The sequence below is a fragment of the Mus musculus genome, chromosome 1 (genome assembly GCF_000001635.26).
Source record: "Mus musculus strain C57BL/6J chromosome 1, GRCm38.p6 C57BL/6J".
Lineage (NCBI taxonomy): Eukaryota > Metazoa > Chordata > Mammalia > Rodentia > Muridae > Mus > Mus musculus.
The window spans coordinates 170,297,696-170,308,309 of NC_000067.6; the positions used below are offsets into that span (position 1 = coordinate 170,297,696).

The 10,614-nt window shown below is 48.3% G+C and overlaps 1 protein-coding gene across 1 annotated transcript; it reads right to left on the reverse strand.

Moving 5' to 3' along the window:
• Positions 1-497: 497 nt before the first annotated feature.
• On the reverse strand, positions 498-8,637 carry Gm7694 (predicted gene 7694). The gene is made up of 3 exons (NM_001198955.1): positions 8,582-8,637; positions 4,816-5,143; positions 498-3,946 (listed from the first exon to the last, which is right to left on the reverse strand). Exons 2-3 carry the CDS (start codon positions 5,130-5,132, stop codon positions 3,451-3,453), a joined length of 813 nt encoding a protein of 270 aa, NP_001185884.1. The 5' UTR covers positions 5,133-5,143; positions 8,582-8,637; the 3' UTR covers positions 498-3,450.
• Positions 8,638-10,614: the final 1,977 nt, after the last annotated feature.

Here is a 10,614-nt window from a genome sequence, read left to right on the forward strand (position 1 = left end):
GACAGCTTTGAGTATTGTGCTGATAGCTGCTGATGCTAACTCCCTGCGAGGTCGTTGCTCTGGTCTCTGTGGGGAAGAATGTACACATGAGCATGGGGTTCTGCTCATTTATGATGGAAGTGGGCTATGGACCCTAGGGTAAGATCTTCAAGGAGAAGCCTATGGGCATTGTGTTTCCTTACAGATCTCCCCCAAGGAGGGCTGGATATGTACACATCATGTTGATGATACAGTAACAGTCATGTATGGAGACCCTTACAGCAGTCAGTCAGTCAGTTACATAAAAAATGGTCTGTCCTAACTTGTCCTCATTACTCTACAGGCCTCAAGATGGAGGTTCGTTTATAGAACCCCTCCGCCTCTCTTCCGGCTCCTTCATTCCTCAGTCTTGCCAGATTGCAAAGCAAGATGTCATGGCTCTACACCCACCCAGGTTTCCTTCAGGCACCCAGGACTCTAGAACTCTCCACCAGTCAGGAGGAAAAAAAGACAAGCCAGCAAGACACATTTATCATTTTATTATGCAATTTCCTTCTACAAGAAAAAAAATCTCTAAAAATATAAATATGAACTCTCTAAAAAATACTCAGAATAGAACTATAATCTTGTTCTTTCCAACAGGGGCCAAACTTGTTCTTTAAAAGATGATGGATTAAAACACATGTCTTCATATCTCCCAGAACATTCACAGATACATTTCTAGAGAGAAGTGTGGGCTGGGACTAAGGAGGGGACACCTTCTTTCCATGTTTCTGGAAGCTGACTTTGTCATCTATCAAGAAAAGTTATGGTCTGAATAGGGTTATACAAGTCGGGGCCTGGAAAGAAGTGGAAAGAAAAGGGCACCAAGACACCAGCTTCTTTAAACAGACATTGAAGTAAGACCCTTCATTCCTCCCTGTTAGCCGGCTCTTGAGCCATGCAGATCAAACTCCCCAAAGGCCAAAACCCCAGAGCATCTGGGTTCATTGTGAAGGCTGCTGTGCTGAAGTCCACAGTGCTGAGATGGTCAGTGAGCCTGATGAGGTCACTAGCTGGAAGAGCTGATGTGAGTGGAAGCCCTCGGGAGGATTTATTGCTGCAGGGAAACCCTTAGCCCCTTAGCACCAGGCAGTATCTCCAGCATCTAAGACAAGGCTCAGTCTCAGAGGGCCTCCTGGGGTAGCAGCACCACCCCTGTAGCAGGGAGATGGCCAAGGCCTTACAGTTGATGCAGGCGTGCATGGCACCTAATCCAACATCAAGCATCAAGTTTGAAGTACTCAGAAGATCCTTCTTTAAGGCTCTTGGGACAATGGTGGGATCTCTTGGCCAACCCTGGGCCTGAGGGCCAGGGCTCTAGCAGTGTCCTGGGTGCTTGAGCCAAGCCAAGCCTCATGCTGTTGGTCTTAGGCAACCATAGCACCTAGGCTCTGGGGAGGAGATGTCCCAGGGAGCAGATACCTGTGAGCTTCCTATCAGAGGAGCAAACCAAGATTTTGATATGGAGAGCACAGATTACAATGGACTTGCTCTCTGGTGAATGCTTAGACTTTCCACCCTAAAGCCTGAACGCTCTGATTTGGCTAAGATGTGGGAAAATCCATAGGTCCTCAAATGTTAGTTCTATGAACTTCTCTGACTTCAGGATCAAATGTCACATCCCTGGGATGTTCTTGGAGTAAAGCGCGTGTGTGCTGCAGATGTACTAACAGTCTTGTATACTCCAACAGAGCCTTCAGATGCCTGGCTGCATGGATTTTCATCTGAGAGGAAGAGATGGGAGTTTGCAGGGAGCATGGGATCAAGCCTTACTTTCTGTGGCAATGGAAGATGGGGTGGGAGAAAAGGGTCAGAGGGCAGAGGTGGCTGAAGCCATGCAGCTGCTTACTCGGGTGTATGAGAAGGAGACCTTCATCCTTAGCATCCAGCTGCAGGAGTTAGCTCAGATGTCTGCTAGTTGGGAGGAGGGCAGCACACCGGTGATGCTGAACTGGGAAGTGAGACCCGTGTGCCCCAGTGTCACAGATGGGGAGCCAAGCGAGCAGAAAAGGGAAGAGCACAGGAAAGAGGGCAAGAGGACTGCTGCTTGGCCTGCCCTGGCTGGATGCACCATCCCCAACCTCCTTGTTGGCCTCTGGCCTCCTTGTTCAAGAATAGGGATTCCTCTTCTGGCTACAAAGGCCCTTGTGGCTGGGATCACTACAGAGTCTCCTGGCCACAGGGAAGACAGCATGATAGGGCCCCTAAAGGAAGAGAGGGATACAAAGCAAGTTAACCTGGAAAGGCAGGAACCAGTGAATAGTTGATAAGTCTTGTCGGGTCCTTGCACAGATCTACGCAGAAGCAGAGGAGGATCGCCATTACCTGAATAGAAGACAGAGGCTCGAGGTATCTCTGGCGCTGCGGGAATTCAGGCAACGGCAGCACAAGCACAAAGAAGCACTTTCACTAAAGACAACGGCTTTGCTTCCACCGTCCTCACCACACTCCAGTCTCTCACATGCTCCACCCCGGCTCTCACACATACTGTTCCCAGACCCAGGCACTGCCTCTTTCTTGGTGCGGAGTGGCTTGAAAAGCTGCTCTCTCAGCAGTGCCCTTCTCAGTCCTCACGGTTCTCCTCCCTGTGATCTCTGCTCTTGCAGGACCATCCCATGCTCTCACGCTCTCCTCTCTGAACATCAGAACACTCTCGGCTGCTTCTGCAGGGGCCTGCCTACTTCTGTCTTCACACGCACACAGCAAGGCTGCCCATACCATCGTTCCCAAGTGCCTATCCAGATAGGTAGGGGCACACCTAAACGGATGAGAAAACCCTGGGAACCCTCAGTGACAAGGGTCAACCTTTGAGGAAGCTCTCAAGGCCTTAAGTCCCGGAAGCACCTTCTCTGATGCCGGGCCAGAAGCAGAGGAAAGATGGTGGCTAGGATTATAGTCAAGGTGTAGCTTTCCAGGTCAGGTCCCATCATCAAGTCAAAACCTACCATTCTTCCCTAGCTGTATCTTCTTCAAGGCAGGGAGGCCCTGGACCAGTATAGAAGAAAGAGACAGAATCAGGGGTTGGTGGTGGTGGGGAGGTCAAAGGATAGACAGCATGTGATTCTGAGCAGACAGGTAAAGAAAATTCCTGCTAGATCCATCCTCTTGGGCTGGTGGCCCTGTGAATCAGGAGGAAGCTGGGACAAGCCCAAAGGAGGATGAATTCCAGCAGCCAAAGCTGCAGGCAGCAGCCAGCAGAGGAGTTTGCAGAGGAGCAGGATGAGGTGGCACTGAGACCCTTTGCTGTTTTGCAGACTCCTTTACTGGGACTACGTGTGTGGCCATCTGGTCCCACAACACCTCTGGTAGAGAGTGGGCTCTGCTGTGCCTTCCAATAAGGAAGATAAGGGCACGGCACCACTGGGCGATGGACCTGTGTGTGGTGGGGGGCAAATTGAAGAGGATGTTCAGCAGGGAAGACAAGAGATTCTACTCAAAGGACAGCAGGTCTGGGTGAAGGCCTTCATTGTCAAGGCTGGAAGTCCGTGCCTGCGGAGGTGGGCTGCTGTTCTCCCAGGACTCAGCCAGGCTGATGGGGCTCAAGCTGAGTTTGAGGCCATTTCTCTCAATGGGGCCAGGGGAGGAGGATTTCTTGCCCTCAGTTGCTTTTAGCTTGGCTTCCTCCTGGGTGTTCTTGTGTATTAGGTCCGGTACCAACAGGGACACCTCACCATTGGGCAGAGCCTCTCCCTTCTCTCCCATTTCAATGGTAGACTCCGGCCGTGAAGTGTCTGCAGAGATAGGCTGAGCAGCGGGTGGAGAGTCCTGTGCCTGCCCAGGTGGCGATTCTGTCCCATATTCTAGATTGCTTAGGACGGGCTGCGATGAAATCAGCATGTCCTGGGTGGTCTTCAGGGCCCGAGGGGTTCGCTTCCGGGTTATGGGAGGTGGAGGATCCAGCAGCGGGAAGACTTCTTGGACTGACCTGAAAGTCCATGACAATAAACACTCAGGCTTTATGGACGGTTGCACACCAGTCTACAAACATTTTCGATTCTCTGCTCCAACTGCCCCTTCAACTATACCCCTCCTCCCCAGCAAGCGCTTTCTCCATTGAGGTCATGCTCTGGGCTTAGGGTATAAGATCCCAGCAGCTTCAGCCCAACAACTAGTGACAGGGCTGCTCTCTCATTCAGTGCCCACAATGGCTCCAAGTGTTGCCTCTGAGAGGCTGGATAAAGGCTCCAGGGAGCTGAGTCATCTCAGAACCCAAAACCGGGTCCCAAAAAAGGGCACACAAGCTCATCGGCATAGGGGTTGGACTTAAGGCCCAGGAAGGAGCTGTGGGATGGGAACGGAAGGAGCTACATCGGGCTTCTCCCTCCCAATCAGGCACTCAGTCCATAGCAGCCGTTACAAGGAACGGCCGGCAACAGAACTCATGTGGAGAGTTTCTGGGTAATACCAGGATTCAAATTTGGTTCCAAATACTAACTTTCTAAACGTGGGTCACCTGCAAATGAGAAGACACCTAAAGCACGGCATGATGGCTCGCATCTAATATCTCAGGGTAGCCGAGACAGGAGGGTTGCCATGACTGTGAGGTCAGTCTGGACTGTGAGTTCCACGCTAGCCTGGGCTAAGGTGTGAAATTGGTCAAAGCACAGTACCCAGGTGGGAAGTACATCTCTGGTCATGAAGGCTGAAGTGGGCTCTCATTAACATGGGGCCTATCCCTGTTTTTCTCGACAAATGTTCACCGCTTCCTTGGGTCTGATCTTTCCTGTATGCTCTGTGGTTTTGTCCACGTTCCTTCCTCTACAACTGGGATAATGGGGGGTTGAGAGGACTCACCTTTCATCCTCCAGCCAGGGTCCACAGGCTGCGTCTTCCCCACCAGGCAGCTGGGCTCCAGCCGTCTTATTAATCTCCAATACACCCACACTGCCCAGGCTTGAAGACTCCTTTCTCCGCAGGAGGTCATTGACCTTGGCCCCCACAGCTTTGCCCAGATTCCTAAGGTGCTGGCTGCTGCCCACCCTCAGTCCTGGTCCTCCTGGCTCTCCAGAACCAGGGGCGATAGAGCCTGGGGCCCCAGGTCTGGACAGGTGGGGAAAGGAATGGCTGGACTGGAGCTTTGGAGTGAGGGTCGTGTTCAAATTCTCAAACATACTGTGGTCAACTATGGACAAAGAAAAGAAAGAGAGAGAGAGAGAGAGAGAGAGAGAGAGAGAGAGAGAGAGAGAGAGAGAGAGAGAGAGAGAGACATGTAAGTGGAGGGGAACAGGACCCTGGATTTGTCACTCAGCTTTGATGGTTTTGCAATATACCCCAAACCTTCTGGAAGCTTCCAGTAAAGATGTTTTTAAACTTTCCAGGGTTTTGTTTTGTTTTGTTTTTTTGTTTTTTGTTTTGTTTTGTTTTGTTTTGCTTTGTTTTTTTTTGTAATAGAACATGAGACCAAACATTTCAGTTGTTCCCCACCCGGGTTAATCAGTGAATGAAAACCCGGGTCAAGAAAAGTCAAGCGTGTTCCTTTAAGCTAGCCTCTTCAACATACGGCTTGACCTCTTTGGCCTTGGTGTCACCAGGCCCTTTGAAGCTGAGAGAGAAAGGGGATGAAGCAATGAAATGTGACATGCTGACAGGGCCATGAGTACATGCTGCGCTCTTTGTCTCAGGCACCAGGACAAGGGGCTGCTACAGGAATGAATGGCAGAGGAGGATTCTGGGTAGGGAGCTACCTATGGAAGGCCTCATGGGTTACACATTCCATTATGGAATAGGGGTCAACAGCTCCTGAGTGGAACCTGGGAGATCAGGTAAGCCCGTGCACACAGAGGCTAGACAGTCAGTCAGACCCAGTGTGTGGCACATGGGCAGGAACTTGCTGCTGGTGAAGCACAAATGTCCCAAATGTCCCGACAAATCCATGCTCACTTGCTCCCCATGAGAGCATAGTAAAGAAGCTCATTAGGCTAGAGAGAGGCTCAGAGTAGTAACTGCAGGCCTTGCGTCATAGTACCAGTTACTGATTGGCTGGAATTAGAACTCAGGTCTTCCAACCCAGCATTTAGGGCTCTTTCCTTTACTTGGGTCATGGATAGTGATGGGAGCTCGTCCTCTTGGGACCTGTGTATGACTGGAACAGTTAGTTTGAGCGTTAGCTTACTGAGCGGGAAACAATCCTAAGGCTGAGGCCACACTTTATGCATCTTTATATTTGTATCGTCAGCACCAGGCTTGGGCCTGCACATAGCAGGTACTCAATGAGTACCTCAAATGAACTGCTGCTCACATTCACTTGGAATTAGGAGGGGCAAGATGGTAGCCCTGAGGTCTGTCGTTGAAATGTCTGGAACTCCAGGACCTGTGCTGTGTTGTTCACACACTGTGTGCTGGTTAATTTTACGTCAACTTGACAGAGACTAGAGTTACCAGAGAGGGAGCCTTCATTAAGAAAATGTCTCTATAGGATAGGGCTGTAAGCAAATCTGTAGAGCATTTTCTCAATTAGTGACAGATGATACCATTACTGGGCTGGTGGTCCTGGGTTCTATAAGGAAACAGGCTGAGCAAGCCATGGGGGAGAGGCACACCACTAAGCAGCATCCCTCCAGGCTTCTGTATCAGCTTCTGGCTCCAGGTCCCCACACTGTTTGAGTTTCTGTCCTAACTTCCTTCAGTGATAGCTATGGACGTGGAAGCATAAGCCAAACAAACTCTTTCCTCCCCAACTTGCTTTTGGTCATGGTATTTCATCATAACAGCAGTAACCCTAACTAAGACACACTGACTCCTGGGCATCCGTATCCTCTCTGAAAACTAGGTTATCGAATAGCCAGACTTCAAGCCTGAGTTGTCTGTGGCCATTGTCCTAGCTTTGTTGTCTATCTGTCCCTGGGCTCTCACTGTTAATACGTCTGCTAAGGGTCTATCTCAGGAAGCCTTTCCTAAGATGGCCTGCGGCTAGGTCCTATAGTTCAGTCTCAGTTGAACTGCACTGCTGAATTCCAGGCCAAGCGGGATGCTTCACTTTCTGTGATGTGAGTTGAGAGATCACAACTGTGTCAACCACCTAGACAACTTGTATTTGAAGAGTCCCTATGGAGCATGGAGAAAGCCAGGCAAAAAAGAGTAGGGATAACCTCTCTGGTCTTCATACTATACCATAGGCATGTTTCCTCCATGAAATATGGACTGGTAGGTCCTCAGGTCTCCTGGGGTGGAACTACAGTGTGGTGAGAGGGATATGCCAGGGAATTGGGGACAAGCCCCCAAGCTGCTGGGACCCCAGATATGCACCTATCACAGTGGCAGAGTGCTCGGCCTACCCTACAGCTGCTCCTGACCACACCCATAAGAGTGTGTCTTGCCACGACATCCACTCTGACATAATTTCCTATCGTGATCCAAAATCCTTCTCATTGTTTTTACTCTTGAACTTCGCCAGCGAGCAGAGGTGATTCGGAAATTATTCTCACTATCCCTTTGCAACCAGGAAGTGCATGGAACAGAAAGGAAGTATATGCAATGCCCCACGGGTGTATGTTAGAAGGAGGAAGTTCTCTACTGCTGGCTCGACCTCACATTTCTCTGGTGGCTTCTTTACATTCTCAGAGCAAGCGCACGGAAACACTCAGACTGCCCATCAAAGTGATTTGTATGTGAGAATCATCTACTCCTTTCAAAGCGCAGCATCCTTAACAAACAACTTAGATGATGCCTAGTTTGGGTTCCTGTCCTGCTTCTCTATTTCTTACCATATGGTCTGTGAAAGATTCTAAACCACTCAGTAATGTAAGGTGAGTCTACTATATGCTTTCCTTATCATTACCTCAAAATTTCTGAGAAATACACCTTGTCTACACAATAGAATGGGAAGCCCCATTGAGAAGGGCTATAGACCCTTAGAGTACTTTTATCAACTATAAGGCCTGGCTTAGGGTCTTGCATAAGAATAAGCATTTAATAAATCAGTTTAGCCAAATTTGACTTTTATGGCAATTTAAAAAAAACAGATTTATGTATTTTATATATGTGAGTACATTGTCACTGTCTTCAGACAAACCAGAAGAGGGCATCGAATACCATTACAGATGGTTGTGAGCCACCAAGTGGTTGCTGGGAATTGAACTCGGGACCTCTGGAAGAGCAGTCAGTGCTCTTAACCATTGAGCCATCCCTCCAGCCCTTGTGGGAATTCTTAACCACCTCTCAATGATGACCAATAGTATAAGGATATCACTCAAACTGCCTCGGGACTTGTGAAAACAGCCTCAGAAGGCAAAGAAGCTCTCTCTGTGGCAGTGCTTGCAAGGGCTTGTGAGGTCAGGCTCGAAAAACCTTGTCCTCTCTACAAAGCTGACCTCTGACTTGGGCCTCTGTTGTCCCCACGGTGAGCCTCTTTCCTGCTGATGAGCCTCTCACACGCTGTCCCTTCAGCCTCAAGACTACGTACAGCCTTGGAGACTGAGAGAGCAATGGTGAGGAGATGAGATGTGGTTGGATCCCCACTGGGAGGACCGCCCAACAGCACCCCCAGAACATGCACATATTCAAGCAGAGAGGGGGGCATCTGGGAAGATAATGTCATCCACAAGAAAGAGGGGAATCTTACCTGTCCGAGAAAAGGGCTCGAAAAGCAGGTGGGAAACAAATGAGAGAAAGACACATTTATGTATCGAGCAAGCACTTTTAGAGAGGTATTTCCTGTCTGCGCCATCACCAACAACACAGAAAAAGACTGCTACACAGGGGTATGGCAAACCCTGGAGAGACCAAGTTCCCATGAACTCTCCAGTATCTAAGTCAAAACAGGCTCATGACTTCAAAACAACAAAAAGACACTACTGCAGCCTTCCCAACTTCCCTCCCAATATTCTGTGCCCCCTTTACAAGAACTCCATCTTCCTAGTTGACAACAGCCAACACTTCTAAGTCCCTTGGGTCCTGTGCATATAGCTCACATCTATACTCCTTTCATATGTAAACTGCTAGACTGTGGTTAGGAAGACATTCATACACTCTACCTCAGTCTAAAGAAACGATATGGGAAAGCCAAGTGGCAGAGGCTGCCCATCACACAGCTGATGGAGAAAGGAACTCAAAACCATGTATCCTGACTCCCAGACCCCAGGAGCTTCCTTTAAACCACGGTGAGCCAAATGAAATAACCAACAACCTCAGAAGCAACAGAATAGCACAGTTCAATGTACACTATAAACGTTTTAACATTCTAAACCAGCCACGGGGAGAAACAGGAGGGAAATCAGTTCTCTCAATCCTTCAAATGTTTAAGTACCTGGGAATAAATGCTCATCAGACCTGTTCTACAGGACGGCCATATTTGGGCCTTAGGAGCAGACTGTCTTTTGTAGCCAGTGTAAACACATTGTCATTTATATCCAAAGCACTTCTATATATCTATGTTAATGGGCTGTGGTGGTCCAGAATGGGGCACCTGCATCTCTTTTTCAAGTGTCACAATCACCTCTCATACTTATTATGCACCTTTCTAGGGTGCTGGGTGCAAGGCAGCCCTGGAGTCCACAGTATGATCAGCACACTGCCTTACAATGAATAAATGGGATGGAGGAGGCCACTTGCCTAAAAAGCCATCAACTATTAGAAACAACATCTGGTCGCCAGTCTTAGGAAATATATGTTGAAGTATTTAGTATAAAAGGATACAGAGTAACTTACCTCCAAATAGCTCAGAACACAAATAAGTAAACAAAATATATTTAAAGACTGGGAATGTTGCTCAGTGATAGAGTGATTACCGAGCATGCACAAAGGCCCAGGTTTCATCCCCAATGACACACACACACACACACACACACACACACACACACACACACACACTCAGCAGATGGAGGAACTGACAACACAAAATGGGACACAATGTTAAAACATCTGGCTTCACAGTGTATGGTACAAATTTTAACTTCTGCAAATTTTAGGTATTGAAATTATTTTCTAAAAGTATATGTATATGTATGTATGTGTATGTATGTGTCCCGGAGGTGGGAACACATGGGATGTTCTCACAGAAAAGGTGACAGTCTTAAAGAAATTAAGTGGTAAGCAACACCCCTGCAAATGGCTCTCCAGTGCTCTCCCTTCTTGCTGGGTATTCTTAGCCAAGACAGGCAATTGAATAATGGCAAGTTAAAAAACAAAAAACAAAATCAAGCTACTAGCTCCACATAGCTACTTCTTTCCACCTGTGAAGTACAGGTGGCAGAGATTTTCTTCCACTCTCTGGCCTGCCTGTTCACTGCACTCACACCTCCTCTTGCTGTGTGTGGGCTTTTACATTGCATGTAGTCCCTGAGGCTATTTCCTGAGTCACTGGAGCTTTGCTTAGAAAGTTCTCATCTTTACCTATATCCTAACGTGTATTTCTTATGTTTCCTCTAGCAATTCCAGTATTTCCAGCTGGTATTTGTCTGTGATCTAAAGCGGCCTTTGCAAGGGGTGAAAGACAATGAATCGAATTTTATTCTTTCACAGATGGATGTCCACTTTTGCTAGAATTATTTGCCTTTTTCCCCATTGGATGCTTTTGACACCTTTGTCAAAAATTAGGTGGCTACACCTTTGCCTGTTTATTTCCAGGGCCCCTGTTTCATTAGCCTGTCTGTGGAA